The 17,956-nt window shown below is 47.4% G+C and overlaps 8 protein-coding genes across 8 annotated transcripts; 5 read left to right on the forward strand and 3 right to left on the reverse strand.

Moving 5' to 3' along the window:
* Positions 1–840: 840 nt before the first annotated feature.
* Positions 841–2,286, forward strand: V1513DRAFT_450866 (uncharacterized protein). The gene has a single exon (XM_066898872.1). The coding sequence runs from the start codon at positions 1,318–1,320 to the stop codon at positions 2,056–2,058; it is 741 nt and encodes a 246-aa protein (XP_066751678.1). The 5' UTR covers positions 841–1,317; the 3' UTR covers positions 2,059–2,286.
* A 46-nt stretch (positions 2,287–2,332) lies between these two features.
* Positions 2,333–3,593, reverse strand: V1513DRAFT_383734 (uncharacterized protein; the record flags this gene model as incomplete). Its single annotated transcript, XM_066895150.1, has 3 exons — positions 2,333–3,087; positions 3,143–3,376; positions 3,440–3,593. The coding sequence occupies 3 exons, from the start codon at positions 3,591–3,593 to the stop codon at positions 2,333–2,335; spliced, it is 1,143 nt and encodes a 380-aa protein (XP_066751679.1).
* A 2,007-nt stretch (positions 3,594–5,600) lies between these two features.
* V1513DRAFT_450871 (Rft protein-domain-containing protein) lies at positions 5,601–7,927 on the forward strand. Its single transcript, XM_066898873.1, has 2 exons — positions 5,601–5,889; positions 5,936–7,927. Exon 2 carries the CDS (start codon positions 5,974–5,976, stop codon positions 7,807–7,809), a length of 1,836 nt encoding a protein of 611 aa, XP_066751680.1. The 5' UTR covers positions 5,601–5,889; positions 5,936–5,973; the 3' UTR covers positions 7,810–7,927.
* Positions 7,928–9,244: 1,317 nt separating this feature from the next.
* Positions 9,245–11,136, forward strand: V1513DRAFT_204395 (uncharacterized protein). Its single transcript, XM_066894348.1, has one exon. The coding sequence runs from the start codon at positions 9,333–9,335 to the stop codon at positions 11,040–11,042; it is 1,710 nt and encodes a 569-aa protein (XP_066751681.1). The 5' UTR covers positions 9,245–9,332; the 3' UTR covers positions 11,043–11,136.
* A 1,618-nt stretch (positions 11,137–12,754) lies between these two features.
* On the reverse strand, positions 12,755–13,554 carry V1513DRAFT_450878 (uncharacterized protein). Its single transcript, XM_066898874.1, has 3 exons — positions 13,258–13,554; positions 13,129–13,198; positions 12,755–13,077 (listed from the first exon to the last, which is right to left on the reverse strand). The coding sequence occupies exons 1-3, from the start codon at positions 13,453–13,455 to the stop codon at positions 12,860–12,862; spliced, it is 486 nt and encodes a 161-aa protein (XP_066751682.1). The 5' UTR covers positions 13,456–13,554; the 3' UTR covers positions 12,755–12,859.
* On the forward strand, positions 13,518–15,551 carry V1513DRAFT_450880 (serine incorporator/TMS membrane protein). Its single transcript, XM_066898875.1, has 4 exons — positions 13,518–13,864; positions 13,922–14,029; positions 14,086–14,189; positions 14,246–15,551. Exons 1-4 carry the CDS (start codon positions 13,685–13,687, stop codon positions 15,252–15,254), a joined length of 1,401 nt encoding a protein of 466 aa, XP_066751683.1. The 5' UTR covers positions 13,518–13,684; the 3' UTR covers positions 15,255–15,551.
* V1513DRAFT_450885 (putative NAD(P)-binding-domain-containing protein) lies at positions 15,391–16,768 on the reverse strand. The gene is made up of 5 exons (XM_066898876.1): positions 16,438–16,768; positions 16,291–16,353; positions 16,202–16,233; positions 15,646–16,145; positions 15,391–15,595 (listed from the first exon to the last, which is right to left on the reverse strand). Exons 1-5 carry the CDS (start codon positions 16,448–16,450, stop codon positions 15,466–15,468), a joined length of 738 nt encoding a protein of 245 aa, XP_066751684.1. The 5' UTR covers positions 16,451–16,768; the 3' UTR covers positions 15,391–15,465.
* Positions 16,638–17,821, forward strand: V1513DRAFT_486596 (uncharacterized protein). Its single transcript, XM_066900502.1, has 2 exons — positions 16,638–17,284; positions 17,308–17,821. Exons 1-2 carry the CDS (start codon positions 16,967–16,969, stop codon positions 17,794–17,796), a joined length of 807 nt encoding a protein of 268 aa, XP_066751685.1. The 5' UTR covers positions 16,638–16,966; the 3' UTR covers positions 17,797–17,821.
* Positions 17,822–17,956: the final 135 nt, after the last annotated feature.

Consider the following 17,956-nt stretch of genomic DNA (forward strand, 5'->3'; position numbering starts at 1 on the left):
TTTATTAATGGTCATGAGGTGGGGCCATGCCGTTAGACTTGCCTGATATGGCTTAGCGCGTTCTGGTTGCGCGCTGTTGGTTGTACAAAGCCGAGACACCACAAACGCGCATTTTATTAACGGAATTCGGGCCTGTACCAGACAATGGAAAAATAGTCAAAATAGCCGATATACAAATAAGCCAATTAAAACCATAAGTATTGTAGAATCTTCATCCTATACCGATGGTAAGGAAGTTCTGAATCCATAATCTCCAACCGCTTAAATGGACCAGCCGCACGTGACACGTCATTATTACGCAACCCTGGCTACATTCGGACGGGCCACGCAGAAGTTAATTAGAATGTAATAATACTGCATATTATAGAAGGATCAATATAGCATAGTTAATACGAAAGTTTCTTTTTACTTTTGCAACTGCCTTCGTGTCTTGTTTTGGAGATCTGTCTAGCAAAGGGAAGAGCCACTGTAAACAGGAGCGTTGGCATTCCTTACACCGGTCTCCAGAAGAACGTAGATGGTTGAGTTTGGTTCCGCAATCCGCAGTCGTTCGTAAGCTTCGCAATTTTGTAGTGTGTATTTCGCAAACATAATATAACTACAATTACTATTCAATGATTTCGCCTGCCACTAATTGACCAAGGTCGGCTTCGCAGTGCGGACGGCTCAATAGTTATGGCTTGACACGGTGTCAAATAAACGGGCAGCTGGGAGAATTTTGTTCTGGACATGCACACAATCCAGTCTTAAAGTGCCCCATTATAGTGGGCCTGGGAAATGGGAGTTTGACAACCATTAAGTAGCAGGTCGCGTAATGACCCTGATCTCCCCACCAACCAACGAAGACAATCGATCGTTGACATCTACACCTGATCCGCTCTTAATCTCTCTTCTCATATCCACAATAATCTCAGCGACTTTTGTTCGTCTGTCTGGCAATGCGAGCTGAGTGAATTCGTCCAGCTGGCAGTCTCTTGCGCGTGACTCACAAGCTACTATATCAGGATATCCTCTTCCAAATTGTCGGCGTTTTATCTCGTTTCCTTTTATACAGATCCGACCGACCGTCAGTCCTCCACCATTACGTTCACTCTAGTTCTCTTCTTTGTAGCATTCTTGCTCTGGCAGGTTTTGCTCGCGTCGTTGATAGTCCGTCCGGGATTCTACTACCCAGTGTCGGTATCTTCCACTGCGCAGTCGACCGCTGATCCAGAGTCTAACGGGGTCAGCGACAGCGGTCGGTCTACGATCCAGTTTGCATCCGGACGCGAGCTCCACAGAACGAGTGTCTACTCGATCAAGCAGCACTCTGTAAGAATGCTACAGCCAAAGGAAATCCTCTCATACCTCGCTCCGCCTCGGAAGAGGGTGCACGACGTGGACGACGACGAGAACAGCAGTGACGAATCTGATAGCGTAGACAAATACTTTTCGTCGCGCTCGCGCATGTCGTCGGTTCCGTCACCATCTGAATCTGCCATATCCACGCTCTCGAGTCCGAAACGTGTGGCTGAGACGCTCCTCCCGGATACGCATCCGCATCCTCTCACCATCTTCCGCTGCCGTAGGTGCCAAGCGCATCTCGTTCCATACGCGTGCATTATCTCTAAGAGCTTTACCGGTCGCCTTGGACGCGCGGTACTCGTGTCAGACGTACAGAACGTGATAGTAGGCAAGCCGGGCGAGAGGATGCTTGTCACTGGACTGCACACAGTTGCCGACATCTCGTGCACGTGCTGCGATATCAATGTGGGTTGGAAATATTTAGGCGCGTTCGAGCGGAGTCAGAGCTATAAAGTTGGTAAATACATTCTTGAATTGAAGCGGGTGGTGAAAGAGACGGTTGCAGTTGGCGTCGATGAGGACATGCTGGATTACATTCCGCGACTTGACGTGCAGAAACTCGAGAGCGAGTTATGGTCTGCGACACCGGGATTGCGGCGAGCTAGCACATCCTCGGTTTTGAGAAGCTTGCTGGATAATGAAGTTTTACGTGCAAAGAGTGCGGAAGCGGAGGACGCGAACGGCGCGATCGCGTCGGAAGTCGTGATTGAATGAGGCGCAAATTATGATACGGAGGAACTACATGAGACGCGGAGTTTATAGGGTGGATTCGGTACGGGAAGGTGTTCTGACGTGTATTTATTGCGGTATATTTTGTTGTGTATTTCAGGATATTGTGTTGTAACCTGGGCATGTGATTTTTGTTTTGCGACTTGTTTTATAAGTGTGTTACGTTTATTACCTAGTATATCGTACAATCTAATATTTTATAAGTACACCAAACAGCAATGATACGCCTTGTAAATATAATATACCCATCATTACAATTTCATGCAATGAACGATTTAATCCAACTCACAATTTCCCGGTGAGCGTGCGCCTGGTTCTCGGTGACCATCCGATTGTCAGCCGGATAATCTCCCTTGACGGCGAACCCGTGCGGGAGTTTGCGATCGTACCACTTGACGTCATGAAAAACTGTGTTCTTTGTCAACGTCTTGGTTGCGGATTGAATTAGCTCCACAGGGAAGAGAGGGTCGTCCTGGACAGCGATTATTAGAACTGGCTTCTTTATGCCGATAAAATCTTTTGGATCAACGAGTGACGGATGGCATATTATGCCTGTCAGAATAAGCCCGGCCCATGATGGGTTAGAAAGATCCACATCCATCGGCATTGTCGGCGCTGACGGTGACTGCGGTGATTTGGCTAGCTGTGCCTCAGGATCGTCATTACTCGGTGTGACACACGGACTTGTGGGTGTGGATGACTGTTCCATAGTGGCCGTTGTTGAGATCGGCAGTTGCAGCATCTTCAAGGCATACTTTCCACCAAATGAGTAACCCACCACGCACATGTCCCTAGGCCGATAAAGGTCCACGATTTCTTCGACCATATTGACAAGCATCGGCCAAGTTCGTTCCTCAGTGTGCCTCGCGACCCACATATCTGTCATGAATCCTGCAGCAGAAGATATGGCTAGCGATTTGACCCGCGCTAACAAGGACCCTTGCTGCTGTTGTATACTTGGCAAAGGCTTGTTAGGATCTGAGGAAAATAGATCCGGCATGACGACGAAATATCCTAGGCAGTCATTACCAACATATCCAATACTTCATTCGGACAATAAAACACGCACCTTCTCGAGCAAACTCGTCGGCGAGAAGTTGATTATTCAAACTTTCGATACCTAGCCCGTTCGTGAGCAGCAACAAAATCGAGAATCCCTGCGCTTCCTCCGCAGATCGCGCTTGACCTTCATGTTCCTGCGACAACTTATCTTCCCACGGCGGCTTTGAAACGTACATTCGCTCCTGCGTGTCCGGCAGCGTTTTGTATTCACCAACCGGGGTCGTCGTAGACGGCGATCTTCCTATGAGGCAATTAGAAATTTCAACACAGCACACACACATACATGATAATTATCACGACATACGGGTTTCAGAAGTAGCAGATCGAACTGGATTAAAAAAGAACTCGTCCTCCTCGTCTTCTGATTCACCGAGGAAGATTGTGTCGTTGGTGTCGTCTAGTGGAACGCTATCCATGTACGGATGCCGCGTACTCCCGCGTCGGGATCTCGTCGACATTGCGGTTACTTTTCTGCAGTGCAAACGAGTTATCAATTGACAGACTAATATCAAAGGGAGTAATAAATCTGGAGATCCAGAATCCGCAACCTGTGTGCATATACAAACGAAGGAGACTCTCCGAATTGCGTCCGCGCCCCCCTTACGTTTGCACCTTGGAGTCAGTACACTGCATGCACGTGCACAGTAGTGGCTGCACTGCTCTGCACCGCCGCATGCCTGCCCCCTGAATATAATTCTAGGGACTGAGCCTGGCGAACGATTTTTGGGAAACAAATTCTTCGTACTGAACTGCTAACTCTTTGAAACTGGTCCTGTCTAGCTTTCCATATCAGCTAAAAAAGCCGCATGTAAAAATGCGCAGTAATAATATGTTATGCATTATATCTTGGGTTCTGCCAGCCTTCGCTGGAAACATTGAGCCTTTACTACACCTTCCATCTACGCAGCTATGGCAGATGAATACCATAGTTCATGTATGTGACGTCGCATCAGTTATATATTGACGAAGTCTTGTATGACGTAGCGCTCTACGCAACAAAGACGTCAAAGTCGGACAGTTTCGATTCGTACCAAATGCTATACACGATGAGTTGAAGCCTGTTTTCGTAAGTCACAATGCTGCAATTAATGTTGTTTACGACCGTGACGGCGGACGTTGCTAGGCGAGCACTTGACGGGAAGAACGACAGACAAAGCTCGGTGATGGACACTTGGATGACATTAACTTAGTCAAAATATTGTAGAATATAATGCAGAACTTCTCGCACAAATCCTAGAACCTAAGACTTCAGAGCTGTGATGATTATTCCAGAATCGATACTATTATTTGTTGGTCAGTAGTTGCATATTTGTTTTGGGAAAACAAGGCGAGCCCGTATGCATTGATTATCCCATTGTCCTGCGTATATTACAGCTTGCCTGTATTGGAACATACAATCTAAGTGTTGGTGGTAATCTCAGGATACTTTTACCTCCGTTCTGCTGTTTTGTTGCTGCTGTCAACACCGTCATCAGTCGACGACTCATTTGTAATACTTTGTTAATAACTTCACCTGCCCCGCTGGCGTGAAGCAAGTTGGAGATCGCTAAGTGAATATTGAACAGCTTTTTATCAGGTAGATCAATTGCATGACCATGGGGTCCCAGTCCAAGAATGACCTCTTCTCCATCTTGAGTATGGCTGATGAAAGGCCCCCGTGCTTTGCTTGCCACCACTCTGCGTAACCAGCACCGTCCATCCAAGTAATTATCCCAATAACAAAATTCATCGAATAATTCGTGAGTGTCATTGTCTGTGCAAAATATGTTACTGGAGCTGTTTACGCTGTTCCCTCTGAGAATCCTCCATATTAGTACCGGCAAACATGGACAACAGTTTCTGCATGGGACAATGCTTGGACAACTTGAATGGCATAATATGGGCAGTTTCAAGATTCGTAGTTCTGTCAAAATAAGTGTCCAATACATCTTCGTGTGCAGATCTGTCAATCGTCCGGCTAACAGGTGATATTGGACCGTCTCTAGCAAGTATCTAGGCATGCCCAGTTGTCAGCTGAGTTTCTAATGGAAAACATCACACAATCAAGCGGGACGTGATGTTTGAATCTTTGGATAAAGCAGGCTTGTGGCTCGACGAAGAGGATATCATAGATGCCGGAATTGATTCGCCGCGCCTTATCGGAAAGAGTGAATTCTCAAAGATATTGGTTGCCCCCCACATTACGCCTAAATTCCATGATAACCTCAACATCCTTGCAAGAACCTAAGAAGGTGCATTAAGATACACTAAATGTAACGTAGCAGTTGGTGAGTTGATAAAAGTTAGGTTGTTCGATTACAGTTCAAACGGGTGGGCAATGACGAAAAATAGGGGAAAGCCCTGCACAGAGATAACACGGCGATGCGGTTGCGGTGTATCCAACACAACACATGTTGAACTACCTCCTAAGTACACAACTAATAGTTAGGGCATTTCACCGGTGAAGGAAACTCGGCCACATTTATGCATTTGTCGCAGGAATTTCCATTCAGCTCATCGCGAATCCGGTTTGCGCTTGTGTACTTGGATTGAACGTTTGACGGGTCCGGTTGCGGTTGACATCATCATTTACGCTTCGGAATCATTTTTTGTGACTCCACGCATACATCTATTAGGCACATTAACAGCTGCTCCCCTATAACGTCCATCATTGCTTCATTCTGTGGAGCAGGAAAGCCTTGATGTCGTCGTTAATCCGGTGCATTGATACGCTTGATTTGGCTGCGTGAAGAGCGTCGATATACAAAGACTAAGGTAAGCGGGTTTTCTGTGTCCCTGTATCAAAGTGCTGATCTGCCAGGCGACAGCTGACGGCGACGGCTGACGGCGACCGTGATCATGAATCTCCAAGAATCAGCAAATCTGAAACGCAGGCCGAGCACGACAGTTAAACGACACGGCAGACGGCACTCAACAATTGTGGTCCCTCCACCAGCCGCGCTCACGTCCTCCAAATCGGACACTAATGACGTGCCATCGATTTTGATCCAACATTCCGCAGTTGGTGCGTCGTTTCTGATCTTGCTCCAGTTATTTTCCAAAGTCATCACATTTGTGCTTAATCAGACGTTACTGCGGTTTTTGTCACCAGAACGACTGGGTGTGTCTACACAGCTTGAGTTGCTGTGCTCGTCGATCCTCTTTTTCTCGAGGGAGGGGATACGGCTCGCACTACAGCGGCAGACGGCACACCCGAAGCCCGACATTTATCGGATCGAGGGTGGCGTGGTGGAAGGTACAGTTTCGGGAATTGCACAGAGCGTTGTAAATACAGGATACCTTCCATTTCTCTTCGGTCTTCCGTTGGCAGGACTGTCATGCGTTTGGTATTATTTTAGGGGGGCATCGAGTGAGGTTGCGAGTTTGCCGTATTTCAAGAGTGTCGTGGTGGTGTGCGGAATTGCTTCGTTGGTCGAGTTGCTCTCGGAGCCAATGTTCGCATTGGCACAATACAAGATGCAGTACAAGTTACGTGCGTTATGCGAGTCCGGGGGTGTTGCTGCACGATGCGCAGTCACTTTCCTGTTGACGGTCTCTGCAAGGGAGGATACTGGCGTTCTTGCGTTTGCGCTGGGACAGCTTGCGTATGCTGTTGTTATTACGGGGATGTACGTGTGCCTTGTGTGGGAGACCACTCGCGGTAAAGAGAACGGTATATTTCCTAAACGGATATGGAGAGAAGAAATCTCGCGTTCGCCGTGGTTCTACTTCGATAGTACTACCGTGCGGTTGGCGTCGACGATTTGGGTGCAGACTGTTTTTAAGCATTACTTGACGGAAGGAGACAAGCTTTTGGCGAGCTACTTTAGCACGATATCCGAGCAAGGTGTGTACGCGTTGGCGGCAAATTACGGATCGTTGATTGCCAGATTGGTGTTCCTGCCAATAGAAGAAGCAGTTCGCGCGTTGTTTGCAAAGCTCCTCGCGCCACCGCTTTCGGCTAAAAACTTTCGATATTCAAGTGACACGTTGACGTCGATTTTACGCGTGTACGCGTTGGTCAGCATTGTCTCGTCACTATTTGGCCCGCCGATAGCACCATTTCTTTTGTCCCTAGTTGCCGGCTCTCGATGGGCTTCTTCGTCGTCCTCGGCACCGGCCGTGCTGTCTGCATACGCATACTACATTCCGCTGCTGGCATTCAACGGTGTGCTCGAGGCCTTTGTCCAGTCAATCGCGACACCGTCCCAGGTCCGAGAACAATCGTTCGTCATGCTGTGCTTCTCTCTCGTATTTGCGATCGCCGGCTACGTCTTCATGCGTGCCCTCAAGCTCGGCGCGACGGGACTAGTGTATGCGAACATGGTCAACCTCGGATTGCGGATAGGGGCGTGTGCAGTGTGGATTCGACGGTATTATTGGTCTATTGGGGCAAAGATTGGCGACGTGACGGATGAAAAGCGGGCGAACGTGGGACGGGCTAGTGCGCAATTGTTCCCGCTTGTGCGACGGGATGCGTATCCTAGCGGGAAAATTCTCGGGGCGTCCGTTGTTGCTTGGGCGTGTGTACGGGCGATTGGTCGAGTAGATTGCTGGAGCAAATTTCTAATGATAGCCGGGGTGGGTGGTGCGTTGGTGGTGGCTATGGTGTGGGAGGAGATGGCATTAGGAATGAAAGCTATTGAGTTGATAGTTCCTGCGAAAAAGGGGGGCGGAAGCAAGAAGAACGAGTAGATGTAGGGATACAAAACGATGTTACTAGCTTTAGAATGAGGAATTTTTGTAAATTAACCGTGCGATTTTTTTAGTTTACTTTTAGCGTTAAAGGATGATATAAGAATTAGCACAGTTTCGCATTTTCTCAACGGAACCATACCAGTTTCTTTTTTTAATTTTCCGCGACTCACGTTCGTGTCATAACCGGCCATTGATGCCGAATGATGCGATTGACCCTGATTCTAGGTAAAATGCTTTTTGGGAAATTTTATCGCAATACTTTGTATTATATACTGATGCGATATGTGCAGCTCAAATTTGCCTTTGGTGCTTAACATCAAGAATTTCCAATACAGTTTGATGAACGATGATATCACGCACCGAAGAGTCATCAACTGGCAGACTTTTGTATGAGTGGCAGAGCGGAGGTATGCATAGATTACACACCCGACAATATCATTAATAGGACCTAATCTGATGACAATCCACGGGATAAATCAGTGTTTATTAAATTAGTGCTTGCAAAGCCGCATTAGACTTCTATTAGCGCGGTATTATTGAACTCGGGGGGGGGGGGGGCTCCGGATCAGACCTCGGATGCAGGAACAAGATGGACTACAACCTTATCTAGCAATTTTAGCGTTGCGGCCCCCCGTCGCCTCCCTCGGTTACATATCCAAAAGCCACCTAAAGACTGTATAATTTTCTTACATGATTATGATAACAGTAAAAACTCAATAAGCTGGTTCGTTATAAACCGATAGTCCTGTAAAGTGAATTGTTTTCCTTCCTTGTAAAAATTCGGGATAACATTAGAAATCGATTTCAACAGGACGAAGATAACATCTCTAAGCCCTTTCGAAAAGCGGCTGTAAACATTGCATAAGCTGTCATTTCTTATTCACACCGGAAATAATTGCATGCTCTGTATATTTCTCAAAACCGTTTGAGAACAGAAGTGTGGCTCATCGAGAAAGTGGTGAATTAATTAGCTAAATAGTTAATTAAAACGGCCTTATGAGGCGCTTGAAGTTTCTGGTACACGATGATGTCATTGCTGGCCAGACAAAAACCCCCTGGTTATCGTCAGAGACGGTCACTTTTAATTACTGCGGCGGCAACAATGCCTGATTGAGGCTTGTTGACCTTAAAAAGTCGGACCCACTTTCTACAACTCGCTCTATATAATCGGGTCCGATGTCGTCACTCGTCACACTTTGTTCGTGGACGACTTGCGCGTTTATTTGTGTGTGTGACCCCTTCACTAAACCTGCACTCGTGCGTCGTCGTCCCTTCACTTCGTCACTTCTACTTCTATTTCTCTTTTCTATCCTCCATTACCCCTCCATTTCCTTTCTAGCGTAATTTTCTACTTGCATTGCTACATTCTCACTCGGCCTCTGTCCCATGAACTAACTGATTTTCACTTCTTGCCCGGACTCCGCGCGACTTCCCGAACCCTGTCAAGTTAGGTGAGCGACTCCTTTTCTCGAAGTTTGTTTGCTCATACTTACGGCCTGTCTCGCAGTCCGCGGGCCACAATGTCCACCTTAACCCCGCCTCCGTTCGTATTCCCGCTGCATCACGCGCGTCACGACTCGGCGTCATTTTCATGTGCTCCCTGCCCGTCACTGTCATTACCGCCCGTTGAGGAGCCAAAGCAGTATTCACCCTCCCGAACCCATGCCCACCGCCGTTCTGCTGCAGTCTCTCACGACTTCCTGGCAGACCTCAAACATGGCCGCATAATATCGTCCTCTGTTCCGGCACCTCATTCCCCGGATGTGCGCTTGGATGAACGCGATAGACTGCCATCTCCGCCCGCTTCGCCATGCCGGTCATCTTCCGTCTCGCTCGCTTCCTCCTCCGCTGCATCTCTGGCTTCCGTCTCCTCCACGTCGACGTCCCCGCCTTCAAGACTGAAGGTCATGTTTTCGCCCTCTGTTGAATTCATTCCATCCCATTCCTCAACAACGTCGACGTCCACCACCACGACTATAACCGCCGCACGAGGCTCCGCCGATCTTACCGACGAATCGGCGCGACCAGAAGACCAGCCACAGCCGGACAAGCGTCGATCTCAAAAGAAGTCATGGTCCTTTATCCGCTTCCGCCGGCGATCAGCAGAGGCAGAGGATGAAGATGGAGACGATGATGAAGACGATGATGATGTTGTCCCGCCTCCCCGATCGGCTACGCCACCTCGCCCGTCACATGCGCGGGCGACTCATTACTTCACAGGATCAGGCACTCCTGAGCCAATGATCGATCTTGACGCGGCACTCGGTCCGGCTGGCACGCCGCCTCTGTTGTCTGGGACCTGGTCTTCTGGTGCCACCATGCATCGGCGGTCTGAATCGGCCCCAGAGATGCTTGCCTGGACGGGCACGACCTCAGTTGATTTTCGGACGTTTTCGTCGTCGATGGCCCGCGTTGATGGATCACGTGGTATGAAACGCAAGATGGCGGCTGTTGTCGAAGTTGAGGAGAGCGCAGAGGATGAAGCTGCAGCAGCAGAAGAGGCACAACCAGAACCGGTTGCGACTCCCGAACCAGACCGAAGGCGGAGTGTGTGGGATGAGTTTGTGAATTCGTTTGCGGTTCCAGAGGCTGAACAGGCGGACAATCCGTCGTCCCCGCACGTTAATCCGTCGTCAGACGAAGTTCTTGTGGTCGATGAATTCGGAGAGGTGATTGTCATTGGCGAGCCTGGGCCCGAGATACGACACGAGTTGACAACCGCTGACAATGCGAATTCTGTGCATAGTTCATGTCCAGTCTCTACATTCTCTGATGCTCCTTCGGTTTATAGCAGCGCCGGCTCAGAGACCGTGTCCGAAATACTGCCAGTCAAGTCCAAGCGATACAGTCGTCGTCTCAGCCTCGTGCTGAATCTCAAGAACGCGATGCTGAAAAGCGCCAGTGTTGGAAACTTAATTCACGTAGACGATCACAAGCCCGTCAAGCTGCACCGTCGCCGGAACAGCAAACTTGATACTATCACGGACACCTGGAGCAAGGAATTGAACCGCAAACCTTACGGGTTGCGCTCGCATGACAATCTTCCGACCACGAACATACCCCCTATCGAGGACCCTCTCTGTCAGTCCACCGGTCCTGCAAAATCCACATCCAGCTCGTCATCGTTGCATTCACGATCACCCGCACCAACAGATTCTACGCAGCAAAGCGGGAAATCAAAAAACATGGCTTCTCGTATGTGGGACTGGGTTAGAGGAATCGTCGCATAATTTGTTTCATTTGATAGATTATTTTCGTCATTCAAGTTTTCAATCATAGATTATTCTCTTACATTCTATTTTCATTCGTTGAATTGTTTGATATTCACGTGGTGGGGTGTACGGGGCTTTGCATTGTGGTTTTGGCTATGTTTTGTGCATTTTTTCATTTTTGTCTTTTTTTGTCGTTGTTTTGTTTATCACTGGATTAATGGCGGGTCTCTGTTTTGAGTGATTTGGCGGACACGATGTGAGATGATACAACGAGCAGAGAAGCGGTGTAAGAGCAGAGGCAAGAGTGACAAGATAATTGCGAGAAGACCAGCGAAGTGATGGAGACGTGCGGGGGAGACAAGCGTTTTTGATACTTTGCTAACTTGCTTTGCTACCTCATACATTCATGCAGATTCAACATATATGAAGTGGAGTGAAGACGTTAGCTATATAACTCCCATGATATATGGTATGACGTTTGGTATGTTTAGAATGGGGACCAAAAGGCGAATAAAGAGATGGAATCGAATTTGAGTGAATAGTGAGCAAGTGATAAAATAATTGGTTGTATATTTAGGTAGTTCTGGGATTTTGTATGACATGGGTTTGCTGTAAATATATTTTCACATTTATATCCATCATATTTTAAAGATTGTACGGATGAAGAAGTTGTAGTGAGTGCAAGACGGGAAATTCCTGGATTTGCGTCGCATCCCTTCCTTTACCACAGTCATGGTTTTATTAAACGGTTCTAAATCTCTCATACTTCCACTGTCCTCGTCCAAGCAGGCCTATCTAATTATTGAAACTTTAGTGCCGTTAATGTTCTTATCGAGTTATATATGAGAGCTATCCATGCAAGGGGCACGACCAGTATTTTTCAGCCGATGACCAAAATCCAACTAACAGTTTCTGGGTTGGGAGCGACTAGGTGGGTGCGACGACAAACTTGGGTTGGGTTTGGGTTTGCGGGTTTTGTAGCGAAGGGGCTCGGGCCGAAAGCGATACTAATAATATGTTATAACGGCATATGTCCACGGACAAGGTGATAAGAGAGGTCTGCCCGTTAGAAATGGGATATTCTCTTTTTGCCACATAATTCTCAGGAATCTGATCCGGTGATTGCAAGAAAAGCGAATTGGCGATCTAGCTAGCTAGTCATTGTAGATTCAAAGAGTAAATCGTACTTGAGGGTTGTTAGCGTATGTAAATCTGAAACATTGGACTTACTTCCCCCCACCGAATGTACGACACAACTCTACTAATCTGTATTCGTGAAAGACCTAACCCGCAATGACTCGTTTTTGCTTTTATTTGATTGCTTGCACTAGCATGATAATCATTAAATCGGCATACATCAGCATCTGTCGCTGGGCTCAGCAGTCATTCAACTTTGCTCATTATCGATGTCTAAGCAATAGGGCAATGGAATGGCGAGATGAATGAGGCAAAGTCCGAGTTTCTGATGCGAAGATCGACAGTAACGTCAAAATTATTGATGTAGATGGCAATGCTTATCATGATCTCTTTTGCTAGAAACGTGATGCACAATAATTCAGCAAATCATGTTGGGGTATAGACTGTGCACTACCGTTGCCTACTGCCTGGTGCCTTGTTCAGCTGAAAATCTCATGAGTCTTTGGACCCGTTAACATCTAGTAAAGACCGACTTCAGATCTTCGCCATCATTGTTTTGAGACTACGATAATAGGGATCGTGTGAACCGTTAATGCAGTGCTATATGACGGATAAACAGTTATATACAAAACTCCTCAAACTCCATCCAATGATCAATGGTAAATACACATTTCTCCACCCACGCAACTTGAACAAATTCACAACATCATCTGCTCATCACCCTCATTCTCCTTGACAACTTCAGAAGAAGACAAGGATGCAAACGTGCTACGCTCCAAGCCGTCGGGATTCTCTGCGCGACTTTTTTCCGCATAAGAAAAGATATCTGACGCATTCTTGTAGGCCGTCATAAATCGCTCTATCTCACCTAGGATTTCTCGCGCGCGTGTCGCAAAGCGCGCGTATACCTCTGACGCTTTAATACTCATTAACTGTACTCATTGGACCTTACAAAGGAAAGACTTACGCTCAGTGTTCCCTTCAATTTGTGTCAGCGTGCGAATCAGTTTCGGAGCCGCGATTCGTAACGATAACAACTACTTTATTAACCTCCACTTCTTGCCTATATCATAATACAGTATAGGGGATCTCCTACTTCACAGTATAAATCGTCTAAGCGACGTAATCCATCTCGTAACTCGGTCTCGGTGGGAAAATCGTTCCTTTCGGATACAACAGCAGGCGTTTGCATGATCACGTCGTCGTCTAAGTCGATCGAAACTGGATTCTTGCTATTTCCCAAACTATCGTTGTCTGAGGACTGTGACGAGTTGGCGAGGACAGATACGGACATCGTGGTGGTAGTCTCCTCATCGTAAGTCAACGAGGTTTACATGATTTGAGATGCCCTTGACGTGAAATCCCGTGCAAGCACAAGGGTACGGTACACTTTGACAATGTCCGGACTTTTTGCGGCGCCGTTACACCTGCTCGTTGTTTATAGAACGATACTTCTCTTGACATCGTTCTCCCATCCATTCTGCACATAACCTACAATACGGAATCCCTGGCACGCGAACACAATGGGCGCAGCATTGTCTCTCCCGTTTTTGGCGCTCCCAGCCTTGACAACCGTCGGATCCTATGCCATCTCGTGCTGTGGCGCCGCGGCATGCACCACACTATGCACGGCTTGCAAGACGTGCTCGAACAGTATGTCGACTAGAATCGCCTATGCGATGATATTCATCGTGAATTCTATAGTGAGTTTGTAGTGTTGTAGCTGGTGGATGCGGCATGCAGTACTGACGAATGATTAGTTGTCGTGGGTGATGCTCACAAACTGGGCGATTGACAAGTTGGAGGCGATTACCAAGAATTACATGAAATTCAGTTGTTTTGGGTCGGAATGTACAGGATTTGCGGCAGTATGAATATTTGACGGAATGTTTTGGCGTTGTGAGATTATGCTGATCGGTTTTAGGTGCATCGATTCAATTTTGCGCTGGCGGTATTCCACTTTGTTTTGGGAGTCTTCCTAATAGGAGTCTACTCGGTCAGGAATAAACGTTCAGATATTCAGAATGGGTAGCGTTATTCTGTTCGATAGTATAAGATGTAATCAGCCGCTGATTGTATTGTAGATATTGGGGACCGAAGATCATTGCATGGCTCGGCCTCATCGTTATTTCGTTCCTAATTCCGGATGGGTTCTTCGTATTCTGGGGCAACTACATCGCGGTAATTGGCGCGTTTATCTTCGTCATCTACGGTCTTATTCTCCTTGTCGACTTCGCTCACAGTTGGGCGGAAATGTGTCTCAACAAGATCGAGACGTACGACTCACCGCTCTGGCGTTTCATTCTGATAGGCTCGACACTGGGAATGTACATAGGCAGTCTTGTCCTTACGATCCTAATGTACGTGTTTTTTGCGAAGGGGGGCTGCGCGATGAATCAGGCTGCCATCAGCGTCAATTTGATCTTGACATTCATCGTGTCCGCCATCTCGGTCAATCCAACCGTTCAAGAATACAACCCTCAAGCTGGTCTCGCCCAGTCGGCCATCGTTTCTGTGTACTGCACGTATCTAACTATGTCAGCGGTCGCGGGCGAACCCGACGATCGCCTTTGCAATCCACTCATTCGATCACGGGGAACACGCACTGCCAGTGTTATCCTCGGTGCAATATTCACATTCCTCGCAATCGCGTATACGACAATTCGCGCCGCGACCCGTTCCGGAAACAGTGAAGACCAGTACGGATATGGATACCAGTCCATCAATCAGACAGTGACGTCCCAACCCACCCGAAATTCGATGCGCGTGGAGGCCATCCGAGCTGCCGTCGACAGCGGCTCGCTACCACAGTCCGCGCTGTACGAGCTTGACGAGGATTCCGACGAGGAAGACGAGTCATCGCAAACAGAGTACAATTACTCTGTTTTCCATTTCATTTTTTTCCTCGCGACCCAGTGGACCGCGACCTTGCTCACGATGCAGGTTAATAAAGATGAAGATTCCGGTTTCGTGCCCGTCGGGCGGACATATTTCTACACGTGGGTTAAGATCGTAAGCGCCTGGATTTGCTTCGCATTATACACGTGGACTCTGGTGGCGCCAATTGTAGCACCGGATAGATTTGGGCAGTAATAGATTGTTGATTTTCATTTAATCTCATGTTCGGGTATCGTTGGATGTTTTTAAGTTTGTACGTGGTTTAGTAATGGCTGGGACGGTGCAATGACTTTTTGTTTGGGTTTTTCTTTGTGGGCGAGTATACATCCGATAAGTTGATTGGCATTCTATTGTATTGATATAGTTCAATTGTGCTAAAGTACATCGCATTAAGTTGCTGACAGGTTTAAGGATTCGTAAGATGCTCGTAAGTTGGCGGCTCAGCGTCGTCGATATTGTGTACGACTTTTTCAATCATATCATCGTCTAGCTTGGCTAGTTGTGCTATAGTCCACTGCTCAGATATTTGCGAAACCCTACGTCGTCAATTTGTGTAAACAATATCTGGGGTATACATTTCACTTACCACCGCATTCGTTTCCGCATCTCAGCTTTTCCACTCCCAGGAACTTTCTCCCTTACTCTCCGCCTTAGCACACCCAGCCGTTCAATCGCCAACCCAAACGGCTCTTGCTTAAGCTCATCTTGTATCCTCCGTCTCACCAAATTTGACATTTTTGGGCCATTCCCATTCGTCGAGACCATAATCTGCAACGGTCCATCCCGGTACATGCTACCGAAATAAAAATCACACTCGCGAGGCACATCCGCGACATTTACCGGGATTTTAAGGGCTTTGCATTCCGTGTAGATTTTTGTGCTTGCGGAAGGAGAATCGATTGCGACTAAGACCATGGACGGTTGTGCAATGTGGAGGTCGAGTTCAATGTCGAAGTTTCGCGGGATATGCGTGACTTGCTTCCGAGCCACGCGGAATTGGAGTTCGGGGGAGAGACCCGAAGGCGGACATATTACGGTGATGATGGCGTCTGCTGCAATAAGGTGTGCTACTCTTCCTGTTGCGACCTGAAAACCTGTTTAGCGAATTGAATCCTTGTAGCGCTTTCAAATCGGAGACCTACGTCGCCACCTCCAACGACTGTCACTGGCTTCCCTGTAGCATGATTATTAGCTTCTGCGTCCCAGTGAAGGGACTAGATTAGGAGCTTACCCTTGATTTGCCATGCCACTATTAGTGACCCTCCTCCAGGGATATCGCCAAACTTGTGCTCCTCTAAATCCGAGTTAGCGATGTCCATTTTGTCCACGCCTCCGTTCTTCACAATATGAACCGCCACATCATCTTACGAGCACATACCTAATGTAGTCATATCCAATTGGTATGCTGCGGCCTATATCTGTTAGTGAACAACACGGGATGGGCTTTGCTACTAGTCCTGAGGCTATTAAGCATTGCGCTTGACCAGCTGGAGTGCGCGCAGAACCCTGAATATCCACACAATAGCTGCTGACACATGGCACAAATGTCCTAAATGACTCTCTCCCAATTTTCGGTGAGTCTGTCTAGAATGCAATATATTGCGACGATTAATTGCAGCCAAGAGCATAACCTAAAAAGTTTCTGAATTTCATTCTGTGATCTGAAGGTAATCTGATCCAAAACTATTTAGTCACAGTATTGTTTCCCTAGCGCCTTAAGCGTTGCTAGCAGTTGTTGAACACCAGCGAGTTTTAAATTTGCTCGTCCGCTCTTGCACTTGCAATCCTGCGAATTTTGAAGCCTCTACGCGTGAAGAAGTACTGCGTTAGCCACTTAGCTGTCACTTATATTTCATTGGCACTTTTGCTGAATATCACCATCCCCAAGCTTGAACGACCTCTCCATCATGTCGCATTACTCGTCCACAAGCAGTGAGGACCATGAGTCTATGCCGTCGTCTCCTACGATTGAACAGCCATCGTTGAACCGATTCGATACGTTTTCACTTGAGGAATTACTTCAGATAGTCGATGAGGGTATGGACACCGACGGTGCCCCTTTAAACAACAACGATCTCGATGCAATTCAAGCACGAATAGTTTGTTGGCGCCGACTTCATAACGAAGTCCAAGGAGCTAAAAATGAGCTCAAACGCCGAGGCAGGAATGACGACGATGTTAGTGAAAGTGTTCCTGGCAAAAGAATCGACATCAAGTATGACGAAGTCGATACACTGACGTTTTGAAGTCCTCTTTTCGGGCCTGGACAGATTGGAAGGCGGACTTAGAGCGCATCTGGGCAGGAGCCACATGGAAGTATCAGCACGACAATCTAAAAATCATCAAGGCTGTTTCCAAGATGGACAAGGCCTGTAGGGCCCGTTGGAATGGCTACGTTCGAATAAACCCGGACAAAGAGGAAGATTATGCTCACTTCCTGAGCTGGACGCGTACGCTTGTCCGACACAACGTTAGCTTTGAAACTACAGTTTATGAGGAATACGAGAAGGCGACTCAAAGAAATAATCAAAGCCCGGTGGACTTTGATGCTTATTTGAGTTCGATTGAACGGGAACTACCTGAAGTTCTTGATTCCGTCCAAGCCAACCGTTTTTATGCGAAGCTTAACGAGGACGTTGTTAACCAGATCAAGATTTCAGGAATTCAAACGCTGCCTAATAATCGCACCGGAATGGTAGCTTTGGCCCAACGAGTTTGGGAGGTCAGGCTTCAATAAAATATATTTGAAGACAGTTAATAGCTATCGTATTACTTTGTTCACTCTTTTCCCATATACGTACCCCACACCTTTGATTGGGTGTAGTGCATGTTACAATTTTGAGCGTCTGAATTTGCCAAGTTGTAGTTTGGAATTTTGCATTGGGTCTTGGCCATTG

This window comes from Lipomyces chichibuensis (assembly GCF_038497645.1).
Source record: "Lipomyces chichibuensis strain CBS 12929 unplaced genomic scaffold V1513scaffold_37, whole genome shotgun sequence".
In the NCBI taxonomy this organism is placed as follows: Eukaryota; Fungi; Ascomycota; class Lipomycetes; order Lipomycetales; family Lipomycetaceae; genus Lipomyces; species Lipomyces chichibuensis.

Coding starts and splice junctions, on each gene's coding strand:
- V1513DRAFT_450885 (XM_066898876.1), bottom strand. Junction 16,146..16,201: donor CAGTCGTTGGAGGTGGCGAC/GTAGGTCTCCGA, acceptor ACAGGTTTTCAG/GTCGCAACAGGAAGAGTAGC. Junction 15,596..15,645: donor ATGCGGAAACGAATGCGGTG/GTAAGTGAAATG, acceptor TTGACGACGTAG/GGTTTCGCAAATATCTGAGC.
- V1513DRAFT_486596 (XM_066900502.1), top strand. CDS start 16,967: ATGTCGCATTACTCGTCCACAAGCAGTGAGGACCATGAGTCTATGCCG.
- V1513DRAFT_450866 (XM_066898872.1), top strand. CDS start 1,318: ATGCTACAGCCAAAGGAAATCCTCTCATACCTCGCTCCGCCTCGGAAG.
- V1513DRAFT_204395 (XM_066894348.1), top strand. CDS start 9,333: ATGTCCACCTTAACCCCGCCTCCGTTCGTATTCCCGCTGCATCACGCG.
- V1513DRAFT_450871 (XM_066898873.1), top strand. CDS start 5,974: ATGAATCTCCAAGAATCAGCAAATCTGAAACGCAGGCCGAGCACGACA.
- V1513DRAFT_450880 (XM_066898875.1), top strand. CDS start 13,685: ATGGGCGCAGCATTGTCTCTCCCGTTTTTGGCGCTCCCAGCCTTGACA. Junction 14,030..14,085: donor AATGTACAGGATTTGCGGCA/GTATGAATATTT, acceptor GATCGGTTTTAG/GTGCATCGATTCAATTTTGC. Junction 14,190..14,245: donor CGTTCAGATATTCAGAATGG/GTAGCGTTATTC, acceptor ATTGTATTGTAG/ATATTGGGGACCGAAGATCA.
- V1513DRAFT_450878 (XM_066898874.1), bottom strand. CDS start 13,455: ATGTCCGTATCTGTCCTCGCCAACTCGTCACAGTCCTCAGACAACGAT. Junction 13,199..13,257: donor TAGACGATTTATACTGTGAA/GTAGGAGATCCC, acceptor TTAATAAAGTAG/TTGTTATCGTTACGAATCGC. Junction 13,078..13,128: donor AATTGAAGGGAACACTGAGC/GTAAGTCTTTCC, acceptor TGAGTATTAAAG/CGTCAGAGGTATACGCGCGC.